The 24,334-nt window shown below is 43.2% G+C and overlaps 2 protein-coding genes across 2 annotated transcripts in view; one reads left to right on the top strand and one right to left on the bottom strand.

The window, feature by feature from the left end:
- The window catches only part of LOC132391942 (INSYN2B protein-like), a 102,346-nt gene extending 83,102 nt beyond the window's left edge, over nucleotides 1-19,244 (top strand). The window contains exon 4 of the mRNA XM_059965747.1: nucleotides 18,616-19,244. Within this exon, the coding sequence (XP_059821730.1) occupies nucleotides 18,616-18,802 (187 nt within the window). The 3' untranslated portion in view covers nucleotides 18,803-19,244. The remainder of the gene's footprint in view (nucleotides 1-18,615) is intronic.
- Nucleotides 1-24,334, bottom strand: part of LOC132391940 (dedicator of cytokinesis protein 2-like) — a 1,209,929-nt gene that overhangs the window by 665,858 nt on the left and 519,737 nt on the right. The window lies entirely within an intron of this gene.

Genomic DNA, 24,334 nt, shown 5'->3' with positions numbered 1-24,334 from the left:
AGTGCTCAACAAAGCAGTTCCCCAGTCTGCGTCAGGTCTCACTGACCTAGAGGAAGCTGCAACAGGAGCACCAGATACAGTGGATGCCCCCAACAGATGTGTGACCTCACCTGGAAGGACTGCTTGGGGCCCTGAATGGTGGCAGGAGGTGTAGGAACACCTTAAAGACATGCCCTCTAACATTTGATATTTCTATCGATGAAAAAGAGAGATGAGGTGGGTGAGGGCCTTGATTATCAAAGCAGCAGAAGTATAGACAGAGTCCATAGAGGGGAGGTTGGTTTTTGTGATGTGCTGAGCTGCGTCCACATCTCTCTGCAGTTTTTTGCAATGTAGGAAGCTTTCCATGGTACATTGATAAAAGTTGGTAAAGACTGAAGGACACATGCCTAATTGCTTCAGCCTCCTGAGGAACTAAAGCGGTTGGTGAGCTTTATTGGCTAGGACATCAAAGTGGGTGACCAGGACTGCACACAATACTCCAAGTGTATCTTGCAGATACAACCTCCTGCAGCTAGGGTGCAGCACTGGTGGAGGGAAGCGAGTGGAGTCCAGTTAAGCAGAGTATCAGAATCAGGACCAGGCATACGTCATGAAATTTATTAACTTTGTAGCAATGGCGCAAAGCAATACATAATAATAGAAAAGAAAATATCTGTGAATTACAATAATTATCAAACTGTATCAGTCTCTGCCATTCCTTTGGGTTCAACAGATGCATGGAGAGGGGTAGCTTGCTACATGGGCAACAACTTGTTCTCCATATCACACTGCTTAGGCTTGTGAATCTGGACAGCTAGGACACAAATGCCATGGTCAACCCTGACCGACAGAGGCCTCACGTGTATAATCAGTAGTCAAATAAGTAATGCAAAAATAGAAATAAAAAAGTACTGAAGTAGTTTCATTGGTTAGATGTCCTTTCAGGAATCAGATGGCAGAGTTGTTCTTGAATCGTTGAGTGTGTGGCTTCAGGTTCCTGTTCCTCCTTCCTGATGGTAGCAATGAGAAGAGGGCATATCCTGGGTGAGGGAGATCCTTGATGTTGTATGCCCCCATTTTTGAGGCATCACTCCTTGAAGATGTCCTGGATACTACAGAAACTAGTACCCATAATGGAGCTGACTGAGATTACAACTGTGCAGTTTACTTCAATACTCAACATCCCCTATCGCCATGCTAGACAGTGATGCAACCAGTTAGAATGCTCTCCTTGGTAGATCTATAGAAATCTGCGAGTGTTTTAGGTGACATACCAAATCTACTCAAACTCCTAATGAAATATAGCTGCTGTGGTGCCTTCTTTGTTGCTGCATTGATATATTTGGTGCTGGTCAAGTCCTCAGAGAAATTGGCACCCAGCAACTTGAAACGTAACTCATTGTGAATTCGACTGGCTCACGGATTATCATTGCAGCTATCCCCATCCATGCTGGCAGAGCATCCCATCACACTCCCCACTTGTGAACAACTGAATGTATTATATCAAGCCGAAAAGCATTGACCCTGACCACCCCCACCCCAGTCTCTCTCTCCTCCCTCGGTTTTCATGTTAACATTTACTGCTTTCCTTTAAAATCGAGCAATAATCAAATGGCCCATATTTCGTTTGTGCTTTTAAATGTCCAAAATATGATTTAAAACCCAATTCCAGATGGAAAGAGGCGTTCAGCTTAGGAAAGGATAGCTTTCAATTTGAGCTTATTAGGACTTATTGGCAACAAGGACTGCAGTTTTCTACCGGACTCCTATTGTGCTGGTTCCAAATACATTCCAAGCACGCTCTGGACATCAGCTCTGTATTGTAATTACCTGATGTGAAGTCTCTTTTCCATATTATAGATTGATCTCAATTCTCTGCCTGCTTTAATTGCACTAAAAGCAATTTGAGCTCTTTTTTTTTAACACCAGCCGCAAAGTAACAGATATAAAGAGTGGGTGAAGAGCAACCGTGGTCTCATTGGGGGAACGCTGATTTACACATACTTTACCATTTGAGCAAACCATCAATAAAAGTCCAATTTGTCTTCAGGACATAACGGCACTGTGGTATTTTCAAATGCATCTCATGCCACGGATGTGGACAATTCTAAGTACACGAGACTTTTAGAAAGAATATAAGACAGAGGAGCAGAATTGATTCATTCAGCCCATTGAGTCTGCTCCACCATTTTATCATGGCTAATTTATTATCCCTCTCAACTCCATTCTTCTGCCTTCTCCCCATAATCTTTAAAGATCTTACTAAACAAGAACCTATCAGCCTCCGCTTTAATTATACCCAATGACTTAGCCTCCACAGCTATCAATGGCAGTGAATTCCATGGACTTAACACTCTCTGGCAAAAGAAATGCCTCATCATATCTGTTCTAAATGTACGTCCTTCTATTATGAGGCTGTGCCCCCTGTCCAAGACACCCCCATTATAGGAAACATTCTCACCACACCCAGGCCTAACTCGGCCTTTCATTATTTGTTGCTAACAAAGTAGCTGCTATGTTTTCCGAAGTTTTTTTTAAGCTATGGAGAGGGTGCAGAGGAGATTAACCAGGATGTTGCCTGGTTTGGAGAACAAGTCATATGAAGCAAGTTTAGCAGAGCTGGGACTTTACTCTTTGGAGCGTAGAAGAACGAGAGGGGACTTCATAGAGGTCTACAAGATTATGAGAGGCATAGATAGGGTGGATAGTCAGTACCTGTTTCCCAGGGCACCAATAGCAAACACCAGAATGCATATGTACAAAATTAAGGGAGGGAAGTTTAGGGGAGACATCAGGGGTAAGTTTTTTACACAGAGGGTTGTGAGTGTCTGGAATGACTTGCCAGCAATGGTGGTGGAGGCTAAAACATTAGGGGTATTTAAGAGCCTCTTGGACAGGCACATGGATAAAAGAAAACTGGAGGGTTATGGGGTAGTGTGGGTTTAGTACTTTTTTTTAAGGATTATATGGGTCAGCACAACATGGAGGGCTGAAGGACTTGTGTTGTGCTGTAGTGTGCTATGGTTCTGTGGTTCTAAGTACAACAATAACTACAGTGTACCTTGGAACATTGTTAAATGATACACTAGAACAGTGCAGGACACAAACAGTGGCCCACATATTTAAATAAACCTATAGTTTATTTTTTGCTCGAATTTCCAGCATCTGGTGCCTCCAGTAACACAGAGATGAGGACTAATGATTCTGAGACCAGAATTTAAGAAGCAATTGTGGAATTTAAATGCATTTGATAACCTCGAATTGTGGGAAAAGTATCTGATTCATGAATGTTTCAAGGAAATCTGCTGTCACCTAGTCTACATGTGACTCCAGAATGCACATAAGACCGTTAAATAGACTTAAGTGGTCACATTATTATGTATCTCCTGTTTCTAATAAAGTGTCCGCTGGGAGTATGTCCATGGCCTTCTGCTACTGCAGTCCATCCACTTCAAGATTCGACATGTTGTGCATTCAGAGATGCTCTTCTAACACGTAGTTATTTGAGTTGCTGTTACTTTCCTGTCAACCCGAACTCATAATTCTGTATATCTCTATAACATCTCCCTCATTCTCCTGTGCTCCAGGGAATAAAGTCCTTACCTTTCATTCTATGAACTTACAATGCGCGACAAAGAAATAAATTAAATGACATGTGTTGAATGGCACAGGGCTACAAAAAGGTCAAAACTGAGAGAGCCTTTTGGATATCAGGGGTTGTAGGGTTAGAGAAGCAGCCGACCCTTCAGCCCAACTCATCCATACTGACCAGAATGCCGAACTAACGTAGTCCCATTTGCTTGCATTTGATATTGGTTTAATATTATCACATTTACGTAAAGCGAAATGCTTGTCTTGTAAGACTGTTCAAATCATTACACAGTGGATTGAGACGGGATAAGGTGAAACCATATCAATGCAGAATAAAGTGTAAAAGTTATTGGAAAAAGTACAGTGCAGGTAAACAAGGAAGTGCATGATCATAACGATGTAGATTGTAAGACTATGAGTCCATGTTATCAGACAAAAGGTCTTATCAAAAGTCTGATAGCAGTCAGATAGAAATTTGTCGTTGAGTTTGGTATACGCATTTGCTAGTTTTACATCTTCTGTCCAGAGGTAGAGGGGACAAAAGAGAATGGCTGCAATGAATGGGGCCCAGACTTCCTATTTGTTTACCTGTGATTTGGAGAAACTGCTCGGAGGTGAAAGCTCAGGCTTGTGGTGCTGGGTGGTATCTCACTGCTCCTGAAGCTGAGCACTAAACATGTCCAGGAAGAGATAAAAACCTCAAAAGCTACACAATCCTCAAAAGCTACTGTCCAATAAAAGTAAAGATTGTAATCTTAAATTATTGAATTCTGTCTTGAAGATGAGTTGCTGTTCCTCCAACTTGCAGTGTGTGAGACCAAGGTCAGAGTGGGAGTTGCCCAGAGAACACAGGATATTCAGCAAATTGTGGAAATCTAGCAGAACACACACACACACACAATGCAGGAAGAACTCAGGAGGTCAGGCAGCATCTATGGAAAGGAATGAACTGTCAACGTTTTAGGACCAAGAACCTTCATCAGGACCAGAAAGAAAGGTGGGGGGGGGGGGGAGGCCAGAATAAGGGGGTTCCAGAGAACGAAAGTAGCAAGCTGTAAGAGATACCTTTCCTCGTGATTGTTATGCTCCAGTGTTTGAGATCCAGGTCTATGTGAGGGTGGTCCAGAGAACAGACTGGCAGGCTGTAAGCTCCAGCTTCACATTCCTGGATTGGCTTGAATTGTTCGGCAAACTGGTGTTTGACCTCCCCACTTGAGATGCAGCACTCTCTGTCAATTACATAGTTGCTTTGTACTTCCTGTTGTGCCTGTCAGTCAAATCCTGTGGCTGCTGGCTGTTATAGAAACTCATTAAGTGTCAAAGTCCTTCTCTACCCAAGTCAGTTTCTTCATCACCCTGGGCAACGTTCCTTTTGACAGATTTCGACTTTCATGAAGGCCATTACAAACATCCATTCATTTATCAACTACCTCCAACATCAAAGCAAGAAACAGTCACAGAATTGGGATTACTCCCACAGGGAAGCAGTGGGCTCTCCTCTGCAATTGTCAAGCATTGACTATAATCCATGCACCACTTTCAGAATAAAATTTGTTTTCATCTCTTGCATTGCAATTAATTTACACAATAAATAGCTGACAAGCTGTAACCCACCTATACACCAACCCATTGAATAAGCACTAAAATGTTCGGGTCAGAGATTCCTAGTATCAGAATCAGGTTCAATATCACTGGCATGTGTTGTGAAATTTGTTAACTTCACAGCAGCAGTAGAATGCAGTACATGATAAATATATTAAAAAACTGAATTACCGTGAGTATATATATTAAATAGTTAAATTTGGGTAAGCAGTGCAAAAACAGAAATTTTTGAAGTAAGTAGTGAGGTAATGTTCATGGCTTTAATGCCAATTTAGAAATTGATGGCAGAGGAGAAGAATCTGTTCCTGAATTGCTGAGTGTGTGTCTTCAGGCTTCTGTACCTCTTACCTGATGGTAATGTCAAAGAGGGCATGTCCTAGATAGAACAATAAAGCATGGTGACAGACCCTTCGGCCCATCTCGTCCATGCTAACTGAGATGACAACCCGAGCTACTCCCATTTGCCTGTGTTTGGCTCTATTCCTCTAAATCAGGGTCCCCAACCTGGGGTCCATGAACCCTTTGCTTAATGGTGTTGATCCATGGCATCAAAAAGTTTGGAACCTCTTGCTCTAAATTATGTCTTGCATATTGTTAATACAGATATAATCATCATTACACTGCACACACTGAGTTAGAATACGGTAAAATAACAATAATGCAGAATAAAGTGTAAAATCTGCCAAAAGAGTGCAGTGCAGGTAAAAGATAAAGTGAAAGATCATAATAAGATGGATGGTGAGGCCAGACATCTGTTCTGTCAGACAAGAGATCTGGTCAAGAGTCTGAGAATGGTGGGACAGAAGCTTTGGAAGACGTGATGAGAGGCAAGGATATGGTAGACTGAATCTTTTTCCAAGGATAGCAAAATCAAACACTAGAGCACATGCATTGAACTAGTGGGGAGATTAAAGGATATGTGGTGAGTAGATTTTTTGACATAGAGAGTGGTAGGTGCCTGGAATATACTGTCAGAGTTGAAGCAAATATTGTTATTGTTTTTAAGAGGCTGTTAGCTAGACATATGAATATTCAGGGATGGAGAGAAATGGATTATTTCATTAGAAGCAGAAGAAATTCAGTTTAATTTGGGTCAATATCAGTGCAGACATCATGGACCAAAAGGCTTGTTCCAGTAGTGTGCTGTTCTACAGATTATTTTACTAATATCTTATCAACTTTAGGACGGCACAGTAGAGTAATGGTGAGTGCAACACTATTACAATGCCAGTGACCACCGACAACAGTTCAATTCCTGCCGCCACCTGTAAGCAGTTTGTATGTTCTTGCCATGACCGGGTGTGTTTCCTCCAGCCACTCCAGCTTCCCCCCACATTCTTCAAAACTCCAGTAAGTACAGAGCCTGAGACATCAAACACTGCTCATACATTAACCCTGTTAATCCCAGAATCATTCTTAGAACCCCCTCTGTACCTTCTCCAATGCCAGCACATCCTTTCTTAAAAAGTGGAGCAAAACTGACTTGGAGTATGATGTCAGAGATAGTCTGGTTTACGCCACCCTATTACAGCTCAGGGATTCCAGGGTTCGAGTTTCAATTCCAGTGCCGTTAGGGTCGGAGAGTTCTGGGCATACTTTGATGGCCCCAGAAATGAGGTGACGCAGGCTGCCCTCAGTACAATCCTGGCTGATTTGATTTGATGTAAACAACATGTGGTAAATAAAGCAAATCTATATTTTGACACATTAAGTCCTGAGGGGGAAGGAATTTAAGGCAGGAAAGAATTTCTTCTCTCTGAAGTTTCTGCATGGTTTCGTATTCTCTACCGCTGACAGGCTTTCAGTCTCTAGCAGAATCGATTGTCATGATGATCGTACAGAGAAGTGGATCTGATGTCCGAGATGATGCAGAGATTGGAGATGATAAAAAACTATAAAACCATAAGACATAGGAGGAGGATTATGCCATTTGGCCCATCGTGTCTGCTCTTTCTTTCCATCACTGCTGATCTATTATGCCTCTCAACACCATTCTCCTCGTAACCTTTAAGACCTTGACTAATCAAGAATTTATCAACCTCCACTTTAAATATACTCAATGAATTGGCTTCCACAGCTCTCTGTAGCAACAAGTTCCACAGGTTCACCACCCTCTCTCTAAAGAAATTCTTCCTCATCTTTGTTCTAAAGAGACGTCCAGGGGTTCCCAACTTGGGATCCACAGACCCCTTGCTTAGTGGTGTTGGTCTATGATATAGAGTAAAGATTATGAGGCTGTGCCCTCTGGTCCTAGACTCCCCCACATCCACTCTCCTTTCTGTGTTCAATAGGTGTCAATAAGATCCCTCCTCATTCTTCTAAACTCCAGAAAGTTCGGGCCTAGGAACATCAAATATAGAGGCTCATACATTAACCCTGTTATTCCCAGCATCATTCTCGTGAACCCCCTCTGGACTCTCTCCAATGCCAGCACATCCTTTCTCAGAGAAAGTGCCCAAAACTGCTCTCAATACTCCAAATCCTGTCAGACTTGGAGTACGACGTGTGGTAACTTCTACTTTACAAAAAGACCACTCGACAACTTGATGGCCAAAAGAGCACCTTTATCTGGGACGGCAAATGATATTTACAATACAGAGGCTTCCAGGTACCTCGTGCGGCCTGGGTGGAGGAACTATATACAATGCATACTGGGAGTAAAAAGAGCGGAAATAAAGACCCCGCCAACCCCGGATCCCGCCTCTTGCTACCAACAGCTTCCCGATTAGTATTAACTTAATTTTAATAATACTCACATCACAACATGATGTCAGATATTAGATGTCACAATAGCTTAGTGATTACTGCAATGCTATTAGAGCTCGAGATGTACCGGTGTTAGTAGGTTAATTGGTCATTGAAAATTGCCCTGTGATTAGGCTAGTGTTAAATAGGTGGGTTGCCGGGCGATGTGGCTTGTTGAGCCTGAAGGGCCTGTTTCATGTAGTATCTCTAAATCAATAAATAATAAATAAATTCTGACATGATCAAAGCTGATATGACATAGGTTTATCTGGATTATTCGTCTGTAAATCTGACTAATGATTTATCTTGTTTCCCACTCAAAATCCCCCTTGTCTAACACTGATCACACCCTCAATGAATAAGCATGCACCCTCTTCCATATTCATGACAGTAAATAAAATATGCACATCATTGGAAGCAGAAAACAGACTACTCTTTAAAAAAGACCCTTGTATCAGGATTATTAAATCACAGAAATATTAAAGTTAAAAATCCATGAAATCGCTATTGCCCGCACATTTGGCAGAAATCAATTTTTAATTTCTTTTAATAACATCTAACCTCGTCTATCAGCTCTTTCAAATAATGTTCCAGCTATTTTCCACTTTATTGCACATAAAAATGAATGAGATTACAGAGGTTCCAGAGATTTTGACTGCAAGGCATGCAATGTCTACATAGCTCAAAGAATGCAGGAATCAGCTCTTAATAGTCATCTTGTAGCATATAGTTGAGCTTTTATCCTCTACTATAGAAATATATAAATGTTTATTTATTGAAATTTAGTGGGGAGAGGATTATATATTGCTAATAATTGCATTGAAATATATAGGTAATCGATGGTGAAGACTGTCTCAGGTAGCCATGGTAAAGTCCAAGGAATGAACGCCAAGGTCAGTGATTGGTTGGCTACTCTTCTCCCAGCATGCACCAGGAACTGAAGATAAAGCTCCATTGGTAGTTATGAGTATTGGATTATTATGAAAATAATGGGAGAATATTCTCCCCACTGAGCCATAGGGAGACACCAGTAAGCCAAGGTGGAGAGTCCAAAGAACCAGAGAAAACTGTAAACAGGATCAATGGACAACAAACTGTGCAAATGCCAATATAAATAACTAGCAATCAATAATGAACATGAACCAACAAGAGTACATCAGTTGTGGGAACCTCTCAATAGATGAGTGTAGTAGTTGTCCACTTTTGTTCAAGAGCCTGATGGTTGAGGGGTAGTAACTGTTTTTGAACTTGGTGGTGTGAATACTGAGACATTTGTACCTTCTACCTGATGGCAGCAGTGAGAAAATAGCATGGCCTGAGGATCTTTGACAATGGGCAGTGCATTGCAAAAGAGGAGTAGGAAGATAGTGTGGAGCAGCATAAGCTATTCTTAAAGTGTTGAGTGTGTTTCTTAAGGCTTCTGTACCTCCTCCCTGTTGATGGAGACATGATGGGCATGGCTTAATTGGGAATTTGGAACTATTTAAGATGAGAAAATCTAAATAGCTTCTGTGTAGACTCTTTTTTATGGTATCAGGATTCCCCAAGTGATCTGACAGAGAATCATGCAAGTTTGACACGTGGAAGTTGATGTGAAGGAATAGATTTTATGATGTGCAACTGGTATTGGTATTGTTTATTGTTGTCACACGCACTGAGATAGAGCAAACAATAAGCAAAGCCAAGACATCTGCGCAGTTAAGTTCAAAACATAGTACATTGAAGTGTCCACAAGCAAAGTGAAGCAGTTAGCGTTACTGAGAAAGGGTAGTGCAGGTGGGCAATTAGGTGCAAGAGGTATGACAATGTAAATTCTGAGGTCAAGAGTCTATCTTTAACATAAAAGAGATTCATTCAAGAGTCTTGTAACAGAAGCTGTCAATGATCGATTCTACCATCTGGTAAAAAGAATTCTTCCCCCTCCCCTATTCACCAATTTGGCCTCTTACCTCTTCTCACCTGCCTATCACCTCCCCTGGGTCCCTCTCCTCCTTCCCTTTCCTTTATGATCCACGGTCCTCTCCTCTCAGATTCCTTCTCTAGCCCTTTACCTTTCCCACCCACCTGGCTTCACCTATCACCTCATATCTATCCTCCTCTTCCTCAACCCATATTTTTTATTCTGGCTTCTTCCCCCTTCCCTTCCAGTCCTGAAGAAGGATCTCAGCCTGAAGTGTTGACTGTTTGTTCATTTCCATTGATGCTGCTGGACCTGCTGAGCTGCTCCAGCATTGTGTGCTATGTTGCTTTGGGTTTCCAGCATCTGCAGAAGTTCAAGCTATCCTCGAGCCTGGTGGTTTGATAAAGTGGACTTACTTCTGACCACACAGTACAGATCAGGGATCCTCAACCTGGGGTCCACAGATCCCCCGGCTCATGGGTTCGTACCCTTTGTGTACCTGTACTGCACTTCCTATGTACTGCAGTTTTCACACTTTATTCTGCAGGTAGGTTGAGTGGGGATGGAGCTGGAAGACTGTGGCAGGATGGAAGCAGACAAATCTCTCCTCTCTCTCTCTCACACACACACATACACAATCTCAATCTCCCTCTCTGTCCCCATCTATCATTCACTTGACACTGTTTTCCAGCTCCAACCCTGGTCTCCTCCCCTACCTAGCACCATCTTCTTCCTCAACTCACCAATCACCTCAGAATCCTTTTTACCCCTCCCCTTCTCCTCTCTACACTGGCCATTTCAATTTGAAAGCATTGGCAATTCCCTCTCCCAACTACTGCTCTGCCTGCTGATTTCCTCCAGCAGATTTTTTTTTTGTCTTAAAAAGTGATATTAGGCAAAACTTATCTTCTGCCCTTGGTATACGATCGGTGCTTTTTTGCTGAAGGCTTGGCCAGGTTGAAAGATTTTCCACCAATTATTTTGCACATCCCTCATCTTAACTGGGGAGGGGGTGAATAACACATTTGAAAGAAGCCACAGATAAATCATGCAGCAAAAACTGCTAACTCTGCTAAATATTCAGAGTAAAATGCAATTCTGCATTTTGCAAGCAAAACATTGTTACCTGAAATCCTTCCTCCATAACAAGCTGATCATTTTTGTATTATAAAGTACATGATTTATAGGGGGTGGGGTTTAGTAAAAGTCATTGATGTTTGCAGCTTCAAAAACAGAATGGTAATCCTTTGAACAATGCACTCTCAGGATGTGAGTGTGGTTGGCAAGACCAATGCTTAATGCTGACTCAGGTTCCTCAATGGCCTGATTGCCGGCAGGCATAGTGAGGTATCTTAAGTTCTCCATTTATAATCCTTGGGTTCACTAGTCTGTGATCAAAATCACTGCACTACCAGACCTGTTTGCTACGTAGCTCCAAGGGCGCCTTCCTGATAGAAAGGCACATAAAAAGGCATTACTCTCTTTTCTCGAGGATCCTAAGTTAGGAGAGAAGAAAATCATGGAATACAGACAGGGAACACGCGAGCAGCTATTTTTCTACTGAGGTTGTGTGAGACTAGAACTAGAGGTCATGGATTAAAGGTGAAAGGTAAAATGCTTGAGGAGAACATCTTCACTCAGAGGGTGGTGAGAGTGCGGAACGAGCTGTAAGTAGAAGTTGTGGATGCAGGTTCAATTCTAGCATTTTAAGAGAAACTAAGATAGATATATGGATGGGAGGGGTATGGAGGACTATGGTCTAGGTGCAGGTCAATGGGATTAGGCAGAATGATAGTTGAGCATGGTCTAGATGGGTCGAAGTGCCTGTAGTACTACATGACTCTATAGAGTAGTATAACACAGCATGGACCCTTCGGTCCACAATGTTATTCCAATCAATTAAACACCCCATGATCAGTCTAACCTTTCTACACAGCCCAAAATCTTCCATTTTAGTTACAAGCATGAGCATATCAAAGAGTCTCTTAAATGTCCCTAATGTATTTGTCTGTATCACCAACACCAGCACCCTCTCTGTAAAAACAAACTACCTCTAAACTTCCTAAGCTTCCCTCCACTCACCTTAAACAATGTAATCTGGTTTTGGCCATTGCCACCCAGGGAATAAACAAGCTGGCTGTCCACTCTATCTATTACTGGACATCCAGAACCTTATCAAGATTATGATATCTCTACCTAGATATCATAATCTTAGTAACTTCTATCAAGTCACCTCACATCCTCCATCGCTCCAAAGGGAAAAGCCCTAGCTCCTCAACTGCTCCTCATAACACATTTTCTCTAATACAGGCAGCATCCTGGTAAATCTCCTCCGGAAACTCTGTCAAGATTCCACATCCTTCCTATAATGACTCAAGAAGAAATGAAAACAGTACCCCAAGTGTGGTCTAACCTGTCTTAAAGAGCTGCAATATTCCCGCACAACACTTGAACACAGTCCCCTGACTAATGTAGGCCAACACATCACATGTCTTCTTAACCACTTTATCAACTTGCATGGCAACTTTGAGGGATTTATGGACTTGGAGCCCAAGATCTCTCTTTTCCTTCATAATACTGTTAACTTTATACTCCATCTTTAAGTTCAATCTTCCAAAGTGTGTAACTTCACACTCTTCTGGATTGAACTCCATCTGCCACTTCTCTGTCCAGATATGCATCCTGTCTATGACCTATTGTAGCCTACAACAATCTACAAGCTATCCACAACATCTCCAACTTTCATGTCATCGGAAAACTTATTAACCCACTCCTCCACTTTCTGGAGGACCTTCAGATTCAAGCCAAATGAAACAGCGTTCCTCTGGAGTCAAGGTGCAAAATACAGTACCAACAGTCACACATCAGACAAGGCACAGATAGCACATATAATTATGATAGCAGCAAAATATCTTCTACTTTCTTTTAGCCCTTAACTCCAAGTGGAGTCATTGGGACGCTGTTGTGTCAGCATTTTTTTTAAGCGGGCTTTCTTGTTTTTATGAGGCCGAGTTGCTAGCTTGATGCTCAACCCAGCATGGATGGAAAGCAGGCAAGGGAGCCAGCTGGATTCAAATCTGGGGGCCTTCGCTCCAAAGTCCAGCGCTGATGCCACTACACCACCAGCCAGCAGAGCAAAATATAGTCGCCAAAAAAAGTAATAATATAGCCCAAGTCCCTGAGGGCGAGAGCCTGAGTGACTTGGATTGATGGTGGATGGATGCTGTTCTGGAGCCATGTTTCTGCAAGAGCAAGCTGGGAGCAGTTCCTCATCTCATGCAAGTTGCCTTCCACCGAGCAAACACTGGGGGGCAGCACTGATGGGAGGGGCCAGCCCTGAACCGAGTACTGATTCCAGTAGCACATAACCAACTGCCTCTCCTTCCCTCGCAGATCCAACAGGCAACCTCGAGGCATGAGGAGCTGGTCCATGCAACAACCAAAGCAACGCAGCTCCCCCGCCGTCAGTCTCGCCAATGAACCAGTGAATTGGACTCGCAATATTTTACATTGCCAGTGTCCAACGGGGTCTTGTAATCACAACACAATCATCTAAAACAATCACCCACACGGTCCATTCAACCGCATACTCCCACTGAACTGTTTTTTCTCTGGGGTGCTGAAGTAGGCCGCAAAAATGGTGCACAAGTTCAGCTCCACCGCTGTCAAACAATTTGCTGATTTGATAGACGTGCAGTACTTGATGTTCTTAATACTCAGCAGTGTCTTGTGATTGTGAAAAAAAATGTAAAGGACAAACAATTACACCTTTGGTTGGACCCAGAGAGGCTGCGACATCCAGGTGTGCCACCATCTCACCAGAGGTTCTTACCTTTAATCCTAAATAGGTTAAACCAAAGGAGGCTAATCAATGAACTCCAATAAACTTCATGTGGCAGCAAAAGAAAAGGGTAGGTCTGGAATCAGAAAATGATACAACATAGAAAGCCATTCTGGCTGGCTCATTGCTAAGCATCCCTATACATCGCAAATACTATTTTAAGCTAAATTATCTTGTTCTAGTGGCTGTATGACTAATGGCCTGACAGTCGTTGTGGGAGGATTTCAATAGGGTTCAAAGAATTGATGTTGCTTAAAATGTTAACTGGACTTTGAGAGCAGAAATCTTGGCCAAGTGGTGTTCACTTCAATGCCAGGCAATTGAAAATCTTCAAGGTCAAAGTCGAGTTTATTGTCATGTGCAAAAATTCATGTATGCACAGGGACAGTGGACAAAAGTTACTTGCAGCAACATCTCAAGCACATACACTTAGTGGCCACTTGATTAGACACTCCTGTACATCTGCTTGTTAATACAACAATCTCCTGGGATTTTCAAGCTCAACAGTCTCTTGAGTTCACAGAGAATGATTCGAAAAACAAAAAAAAAATCCAGTGATTGGCAGTTCTGTGGGTGAAAACACCTTGTTAATGAGAGATGTCAGAGGAGAATGGCCAGGCTGGGGCAAACTGACAGGAAGGCGACAGTAACTCATTACAAAAGTGGTGTACAGACATGTCTAACCTTGAAGTGAATGGCCTACAGCAAAAGGAAACCACAAACATAGACTCAGTGGCTGCTTTATTAGGTATAGGAGGTATCTAATGGAGTGGCCATTGAGCGTAGTGCCATACACACATTCATGAGAAAAATATAAATGAAGCTTAAGATTTTATATACAGAATTAGAACAAAAAAGTCAATCGTAGCACAGGCTGTTGATGAAGATTATAAAAGTTGGTTCCAGAAATGAATGCTTGAAGAAAGGTTGCCATTAAGTGAAAAACGATATTGACCATTTCATTGTTAGTTCTTAACACCCTGGAAGTTTGATTGAACATTTCCTTGCACAAGCGTGCTGGTGTCAGAGGCATTGCTGAGGAAGTCAGTCTCCGTGGTCCAGGGACTGACCATTATCAGGCATTCCTGCGGCAGCCGTGGTTTAACAGGCCCAAGGAAGCGGCAAGGTAGCGTAATGCTTTACAGCACCAGCAATCAGAGATCAAGGTTCAATTCCTGCTGCTTTCTGTAAGGAGTTTGTACGTCCTCCCTATAAATGTGTGAGTTCCTCTGGCCGCTTCAGTTTCCTCCTACATCCCAACAATGTAGGGATTAGGATTAAAAGGTTGTGGGCATGCTATGTTGATGCTGGAAGCATGGCAACGCTTGTGGGCTGCCCCCAGCAGAATCCTCATACTATGTTGGTCATTGACTCAAACGATGCATTCTACTATATGTTTCGATGTCACAAGTGACAAGTCTCTCCCTAATCTCTAAGCATTGCAACAGACATAAAACATTGTCCTTGGAAGCCCATACCACATTGCTATATTTGTAACACACTAAATTCAGTAGGAGACAGATGATATTTCCCTTGGATGAGGTGTCCAGACACAGATTCTCAATGTAAGGCAGAGATTCCCAACATTTTTTATGCCATGGACCAATACTATTATGCAAGTGGTCTGTGGATCCCCTGGTACGAGATGAATGGAAAAATGAAAAGCTATTTCTTCACTCTGCCAAGGTCCTGAATCTTTTGACTGCTTTATCCAAAAGACCCATCTAAACGCAGTCGCTCTGCATATTCAGAACAGTGTACACTCATTATTCAGTGAATTAGGTACTTCCTGTACCTAAAAAAGTGGCCACTGAGAATAGGCATGGCCTTCTGCTGCTGCTGTAGCCCAACCACTCCAAAGTTCAACAAGTGTGTTCAGAGATGCTCTTCTGCACATCACTGTTGTAACGCAAGGTTACTTGAGTTATTGTCACCTTCCTGTCAGCTTGAACCAATCTGGCCATTCTCCTCTGACCACAGATACAGTGACAGTCTCAGTTTCTGAGACACTCAAACCACCCCATCTGGCACCAACAATCATTCCACAGTCAAAGTCACTTAGATCATATTTCCTCCCCATTCTGATGTTTGGTCTGAAGAGCAACTGAACCCATTGACCATGCCTGCTTGCTTTTATGCGTTGAGTTGCTGCCGCATGATTGGCTGTTCAGATATTAGCATTGATAGAGTGGCCACTGAGTGTATCCAATGAGAGAAGTGGGGTTGGTACAGGAAAGTGGTCCTGATTAAAAGATGGATGGTAAATTAGACACGAGAGGCCAAATGGCCTCATCCTGCTTCTGTGTCTCTTGTCGTTCAGAATTGGAACATCACCATATAAATTAAGCTATTTACTGGGGCTTTACTGAAACCTGTTATTATAGTTAGTCCCAGAACCTTACAAACAAATGACAAGTACTCATTTAACAAGACACTACATTACACAGTAAGTCTGTCAGCGCTTTGCTTAAGGGTGATTAAAGTCAATTCTTACCATGAAATGATAGCATGTCTTTGTAATTCAATGCACATCAACCTCTGTCAGAGCTGGAACCCGTGGATTCCCTATCCCTTTCATATTGTCACACATTTATTTTGCTGCTTTGACACAGTGTGGGATTTTCTTTCATCAAACACTCACATTTTTCCAAGAAGATGCTTTATTTCCAGAAAATTGCCTGTAAGGAGATGAGTTACAGGCGATTCTTAAGGGGAATTTACAAGTTTGACATAATCACCTCGGGTATGGGGGCTCTCTCACAGATGCCAATTAAACTAAAACAATTTTTTTAATAGTCACAGTGACATTAATTTGAACCTAGAATAAAAATATTGCTGTTTTCTAATTAGTTTATTTATTAGAGATACAGTGTGGAACAGGCCCTCCAGCCTGACATGCTGCATCATCCAGCAACTCACCCATTTAACCTTAGTGTAATCACTGGACAATTTACAATGACCAATCAACCTACCGAAAAGTACATCTCTGGACTGTGGGAGGAAACCCACTCGGTCACGGGGAGAATGTACAAACTCCTTTAAGACTGCACCTGAGCTGTTAACTGTGTTGCATTAACCACAACACTACTGTGGCACCCCACAGTACTGACAACCAGAATTGCACAACTGGCTGGTTCACTAATTGCTGGAACTCTGATAACTGTACTCAGTTTGGATTAAACATCCCAGAGTAACTCTCAACTGCCCTCTGGAATGGTTCCAGGACATGCAAAACCAATTAGAAATGGACAGTTACCGGAACAGCAAACACTCTCCTGAAGGAAATGATGCAGGGTTTTGGCCAGAAATTCCCTCACCTCTCACAGATGTTGCTGCTTAACTGCTGGGCTCTTCCAACAGATTGTCACTGAATTACAGTGTCTGCAATATCCTGTGTCTCCAGTGGGCAACTTATTTAATATACAGGTATATAACAGGGAGAGAGAGACATATAGAGAAAAAGAGAGAAGGAGGGAGAGAGGGACAGAGAGAAAGAGAGAGAAAGTATGAGAGACAGAAAGTGTGCGAGAGAAAGAGCAGGTGTGTGAGAGAGAGGGATAATAGAAAGCAAGAGAGAGCAATAGAGAAAAGAAGAGAGAGGGAGAGAGGGTTAGAGAGAAGAAGAGAGAGAGGGAGGCAGGGAGAGAGGGATAGAGAAAAGAAGAGAGAGGGAGGGAGAGAGGTATAGAGAGAGAGAGCGGAGAGAGCAATAGAGAAAGATAAAGAGAGAGAGAGGGAGAGAGAAAGACTGACCAAATAATGGAGTGGAACCAAAACCAGATCTGCATCTGGATGAACAGTGGAAGCAATTTGTAGAATAGTTTTAAATTAAGAATTTGGGGAAATGTTGAAAGAAATTGTCCTGGGCTTTGGGGAAATAATGATGGAGAAGTTTGACTGGGCAGTTCATCAGGAGTAGCTTCTTGGTGTGCTATAAAATTCAATGATGTTTTAGATTGGTATGGGCGTCTTGCATACTGTTCATATCAGTCAATTCATTACTCAGTGTACTGAGGTAGCTCAAGGTAAAACAATACCAATGCAGAATAATGTACAAAGTGCACGCCATCCACTTGGTTGGAGACTGGCCCTTCCTGTGGGTGCTGCCCTCCAGTGTTCACTCGGTGGATGACAAGCTGGATTGCGTTCATCTGCAGACCACTGGAGGCTTGCTCTTGCCGACAACATCCACGCTCAATCGATCTACAGGGCATGTCACTCAAGGACTTGGGCTATGTTATATTTTTTGTGTGTGATGTATGTTTGCTGCTTTCTTACATGTGTCTGTGCTGTGTGTGACTATTGGTGTTGTGTTTTGGTTCTTGGCCCTGGAGGAACGCTGTTTCATTTGGCTACATTCATGTCTGGTTGAACAATAATTAAACTTGAACTTGAGGATGTACAGTACAGGTAAAAGAACATAACAAGGTAAATCGTGAGGTCAAGACCACATCGAACTGCTTCCTTTATTAAAATATACTTATTTATTCTGTATAATTGATGAATTTTGCTGATTTTTTTTGCATATTGCTCCAACACAAAATGCCTAATACACATGTATATATATGGCAAATAAAATTGCTCTTCTATCCTTGTTCCTGCAATACAAGAGGTTTGTTTAATAACCTTTTAACAGCAGGATTGAGCCTGGTGGTACGTGTTCCCAGGCTTCGATATCTTCGGCCCTGTGGGAGAGAAAGGAGGGAGACTGTCCGGGGTAGGTGGGGCCTTTGGTTATGCTGGCTGCTTACCCGGATAATTAGAAGAGTAGACAGAGTCCGTTGGGGGGGGTGGGGAACAACACAGGTTTCTGTGATGTGCTGAACTGTGCCCACAACACTCTGCAGTTCCTAGGAACCAGAGGTGTGCATGGAGTTATGTCAAGAACAGAGAACTTGGTGAGAACTTGGAAGAAAATACTAACTCTCTGTTTTTTTCTTTCTCCTGCTTGCAGTGTGGAACATGATTTCAGACAGCAGGAAGGCAGATTTCATAGAGTCCTCAGCTCCTTGGAAGCAGAGGCAGGTCAAAGTACAGAGCAACCTGCCACACCCAGTAAGCAGGACCAGTCACCAATTCCACGGCAGCCTACTAGGACAGAACCAAAAAAATCTAAAAGGAAATGCTTTTGGTTCTTATGAACTCCGGAACTTAACACTGACAGACTGGACAAGCCAATGCAGAAGCCAACTTCCTGTTTCCCATCTGACTACTTCCTGCTTTGGGGTTTCTTGCACTATTGAAGCCAATTGTATCCATGAGGTGACTGTTTTCTGAACACCAGCTTTTGTATTTTTAGGAAAATATTGCCATAATGGAGAAACAAAAAAAAAGAATGCAAAAAGTATTCTGCCTATTTACAGGGTGTAATTTAAGAATGCTATATTTCAAAAATTAAATTTAATTGTTTAACACTGCTATTAAATGTATCTATGCAGAACGTCAGAGAGGAGCAAAGGGAAGCTTGAGTGGAGGACTATCAAGCGTATTGATGGTTCAGAATAAAGACTGTTTAGGTCCATGAGGAAGCATGGTTAGAAGGTTCTGTCAGAACCCATGAGATGCTTCCCTCTATAGGGATGGGAAAGCAACGGGGAGGGGTGGGTAGGGGTGGTGGGGAGAGGAGCAGGATGTGATGGTGGTACAGGAGCCTACAGATGCTGGAGGCTCAGCATAAAACAAACTAATGGAGAGAAAGAGTGTCAAGCAGCATCTGTGGGCACAGAGGGGTGGTGGGTGCTTGGGTCAACTTTACTAGGTATTAAAGTTATAAATGGCAATGTTATTTACACAGAATGGTGGAGGACTCAGCAGGTCAGGAGAAGAATAAACAGTTACATTTTGGGCTGAGACCCTTCGTGTTGTGGAGCGGCACGGTAACATAGTGGTTAGCACAATGCTTTACAGTACCAATTCCCACCGCTGCCTGTAAGGAGTTTGTACATTCTCCCCATGACCGCATGGTTTCCTCCAGATGCTCGGGTTTTTTTCTACAGTCCAAAGATGTATCAATTGGTAGGTTAAATGGTCATTGTAAATTGTCCCGTAGGGTTAAAACGAGGGTTACTGGGTTGGACCTGAAGAGCTTGTTCTGCACTGTACGTCGATAAATAAATAATCTGGACTGATGAAGGGTTTCCATTTGAAATGTCGACTGTTTATTCCTCTCCATTGATGCTGCCTGTCCTGCTGAGTTCCTCCAGCATTTTGTGTGTGTTGCACAAGAGACATGTTTATCAGCTCATGATTATTCAGCACATTAACACTTACAGAACATTGGCTCAGATCTGTCTCTGGGTAGCCCTTAAGGAGGTGCTAACCATCACACAGAATTATTGATGCGGCTCTCTGATGTGCAACCTCAACGTTTTATTACCCCTCCGTGCAACGTTTGAACCAATCTGTGATGGAAACAACAGGAGAGGCTGTGGATGCTAGACAAACACCAGAAACTCAGTGGATGCTGGAAATCCAAAGCGATGCAAACAAAGTGCTGGTGGTAATCAGCAGGCCAGGCAGCACTGGTGGGAAAGAGTAAAACCGGTGAAGGGTCCTGACCCGAAATGCCGACTGTTTACTCTTTTGCTTAGATGCTGCCTGGCCTGATGAGCTCCTTCAGTGTTTTGTGTGCACTGCTCAAGGTCACCTTCCGATTATTCAGCATATAAACTTTTACAGAATATTAGTTCGGATTTGCCTCTGGGCATTCTTTAACGATGTGCTAACCATCACACGGAAAGGTAGTCTGCAATTACTGAAGTTACTCTCTGATGTGCAATCACTGTGATTATGACCCTGTAGTGCAGCGTTTGAACCAGTCCGTGATGGAGGCACAGGAGACTGCAGATGCTGAAAGTGGGTTATTTGCTAGGATTTTTGGCTGAGCTGAGCACAGCACAAGTAGTCCTGTGGCCACAAGTAGCGTAATGGGTAGCACAGCACTTTACAGTACAGGCAACTTGGGTTCAATTCCCACCACTGCCCGTAAGGAGTTTGTACGTTCTCCCCGTGACCACATGTTCCACAGTCCAAACACTTTCTGGTTGGTAGGTTAATTGCTCACTGTAATTTGTCCTGTGATTGGGCTCGGGGGGGGGGGGGTTCAAAGGGCCTCTTCCACACTGTATCTCAATACTTTTAAAAGTAAAAAGTACCCCGTCAGAGACACAAAAGATTCTGCAGATACTGGAAACCCAGATAAACATGCAAAATGCTGGAGGAGCTCAGCAGGTCAAACAGCATCTATGGAGAGGAATAAAGAACTGATGACACATTTCATCAGGAGTGAGGAATAAAGAGCCAATATTTTGGGCTAAGCCCCTTCAAGAGGTCTCGGCCTGAAACGATGGCTGTTCATTTCTCTCCTGTAGATGCTGCCTTTTGTGTGTGTCACTTATCACCTGCCAGCTTGTACTCTGCAGCCTCCCTCCATCATCTTATTCTGGCTTCATCCCCCTTCCTCTCCAGTACTGATGAAGGGTCTCAGCCCAAAATGTTGACTATTCGTCATTATAAATTGTCCTGTGATTAGGCTAGGGGAATTGCTGGGTGCCATGGCTTGATGGACCAGAAAGGCACTTTCCACACTGTTTCTCAATAATTTCCAAAGATGCTGCCTGAGCTGCTGAGTTCCACCAGCATTTTGTGTGTTGCAGAGGCAGTGCTTTTCCCCACGTGGCAGATATTGGAAGCCCGTCCTCCAGTTTGGCCTCAAAATAAAGTTCATGGTAGTGTAGCTCTTACAGTGCCAGTGACCTGGGTTCAAGTCCCACTACTCCATGCAAGGCTTTTTGAGAAAGTACAGAGGCATGGGGGATCCAGAATTGGCTTGCCCACACTAAACAAAGAGCAGTTGTAGACAGGTCATATTCTGCATGGAGGCTGGTGACCAGTGGTGTGCCTCAGGGATATGTTCTGGGACCCCTTCTCTTCGGGGTTTTTATAAATGGCCTGGATGAAGAAGTGAAGGGATGGGTTAGTAAATTTGCTGATGACACAAAGGTTGGGGATATTGTGCATAGTGTGGAGGGCTGTCAGAAGTTACAGCGGGACATTGATAGAATGTAAAATTGGGCTGAGAAGTGGCAGATGGAGTTCAACCCAGATAAATGTGAGGTGTTTCATTTTGGTAGGTCAAATATGATGGCTGGCCCATATATGATAGGGTCTTTTAAGAGGCTCCTGGATAGGTACATGGAGCTTAGAAAAATAGAGGGCTACGGATAACCCTAGGTAGTTTCTAAAGTACGTACATGTTCATCACAGCTTTGTGGGCCAAAGGGCCTGAATTGCGCTGTAGGTTTTCTCTGTTTCTACTGTTTGCAAGGAGTTTGTACATTCTTCCTATGGGTTTCCTCTGGGTGCTCTGGTTTCCTCCTCCCACACTTCAAAGACAGATCATTTAGTAGGTTAATCGGTCACATGGGTGTAATTGGGTGGCACTGGCTCTTTATGTCAGAAGGGCCTGTTACCGTATTGTGTCTCTACAAAAATAATGAGTAGTCACTGCTTGAAGAAGATGCAAGAGATGACAGAAACTGGAACCTGGAGCAAATAAAAAGTACTGTTAGAGAAACTCAGCCGTGGAGGGAAGTGGATGGTCAGCATCTCCGCCCAGATGAAGTATCTCAACCCGAAACATCAGGGGTCCGTTTCCCTACACTTGATCAGCTGAGTTCCTCAAGCATTTTTTAACAGAGGAAGGAATGCCTTTGCTGGTGGGTTGCAGGGAAACCAAAGCTTATACGCAACAGTGTAGCCCTAGGTATCTGGATTGCATCAACGCACGAGGAACTCAGCAAGGTCGGGCTAATAAACAGTTGACACTTCAGGCTGAAATCCTTCATCGGGACTGGAAAGGAAGGAGGAAGAAACCAGGATGAAAAGATTTTTATTCCCAGGTCATTCTTATAAACCTCGTCCAAACCCTCAGCAATGCCAGCACATTCTTTAAGTGGGTAAATCTGCTCACAATACTCCAAGTGCAGTTCCTCTTACTTGTTCCCAGGAAGGCCTTTTTAAGACTGTGTGCACTCGCATTGTGTCCTGAGATCCATGGATATATTTTTACTGTATTTATCTCTTTCAACACCTTACAGCTGCCTGGTGAGGTTACATGTTCAAGGGTAAGGCTGAAGGAAGAGTGCTTGCCAGAGACTGGAAGGCACTTAAATTATGAAGTGCAACTCGCTGAGTCGTCCAACTACAGAGGACATTCGGACTCATTCACTTTTCCCTGCCCTTAAATTAGCCACGTCCCTCTGCACTTCTAAAGCAGTAAATGACGCACAGAAAGGTTTTTAGTGTCGAACAGCTTCCCCGAGTCCAATTTAGTTACTGGCCACTCTCTTGAGCAGATGCGTTCACGACAAAGCTGCTGAAAGGAGTACAGGTAAAGGTTAATGGAAGCGCAGACAGGTTTCAGGGGACAGGACAGGTTGAGCAGGAGAATCGCTTGAATGGCTAATGATAAACTACAACAATTTATCAAAGTGCTTTCTCCGTTCGAGTCCGCTGGGGCTGCAGGACGAAGCAGCTGGCTTCATTGCGGTCCGGGTTCAGATTCAAAGACACAAGAAAAACAGTAGTCCCTTTTCCACACACACACACACACACACACACCACCCCCACCCCCCCAATCCCAGGCCACCTCCAGAGTCCTAGGCCCCAGACTCTCAGACACACAGACGTTGTGTTCCACAGCCAGGAGGAGAAGGACAGCATCACCTCTTGGATGCAGTTTCCCTTTCAATTTCACATACCATTGAAACTTGAAAGTATATCACCAGCCCTGAATCCTGGAATTTACTAACTGACAGCGTTTTGGGCTCACAGCCACATTCCCTATGACAACTAGTGATGGGCAATAAATATTTATTTATCTTATTATATTTAGTTGTTTTTATTTGGAGATACAGAGTGGAACTGGCCCTTCCGACCCATCGAGCCATACCGCCCAGCAACCCACCTATTTAACCCTAGCCTAATCACAGGACAATTTCCAGTGACCGAATAACCTTCTAACCAGTATGACTTTGAAACATGGGAAGAAACGTGAACACCCGGGGGAAACCCAAAGGTTCCGGGGGAGGATGTACAAGCTCTTTACAGATGATCTTACAGCATGGACTCCAACACCCTGAGCTGTAATAGCGCTCTGCTAACTGCTACGCTCCTCTGTCACCCATGACTCACCAATTACACTAACATCTCCAACAACAGCAGTTGTCCTGTCTTTAAAGATTAGCTTTATTTGTTACACGTGCATCGAAACATACAGTGAAGTGCATCATTTGTGTCAATGACCAACACAGTCCGAGGATGTTCTGGGGGGCAGCCTGCAAGCGTCACCGTGCATCTAGTACTATCGTTATATGAGATCGTGAGACATGCATCTAATGCTATGGATGTAGCAAATTTTGGGTTTGGGTGCACGAGACTATTATGAGGACCATAAGACATAGGAGCAGAATTATGTCATAGGCCCATCAAGTCATCTCTGCCATTCCATCATGACTGATTTATTTTCTCACCTAAACATATTCTTCCCATAACCTTTGACACCTTTACTAATCATGAACCTATCAAAATTGTGATTTAAATATAATCTATGACTTGGCCTCCACAGCCATCTGTGAGGCTCTGTCCTCTGGTCCTAGACTCCCTCACTACTG

The sequence above is a fragment of the Hypanus sabinus genome, chromosome 3 (assembly GCF_030144855.1).
Source record: "Hypanus sabinus isolate sHypSab1 chromosome 3, sHypSab1.hap1, whole genome shotgun sequence".
In the NCBI taxonomy this organism is placed as follows: domain Eukaryota; kingdom Metazoa; phylum Chordata; class Chondrichthyes; order Myliobatiformes; family Dasyatidae; genus Hypanus; species Hypanus sabinus.
This window is presented reverse-complemented; position numbering and strand designations above follow the sequence as displayed.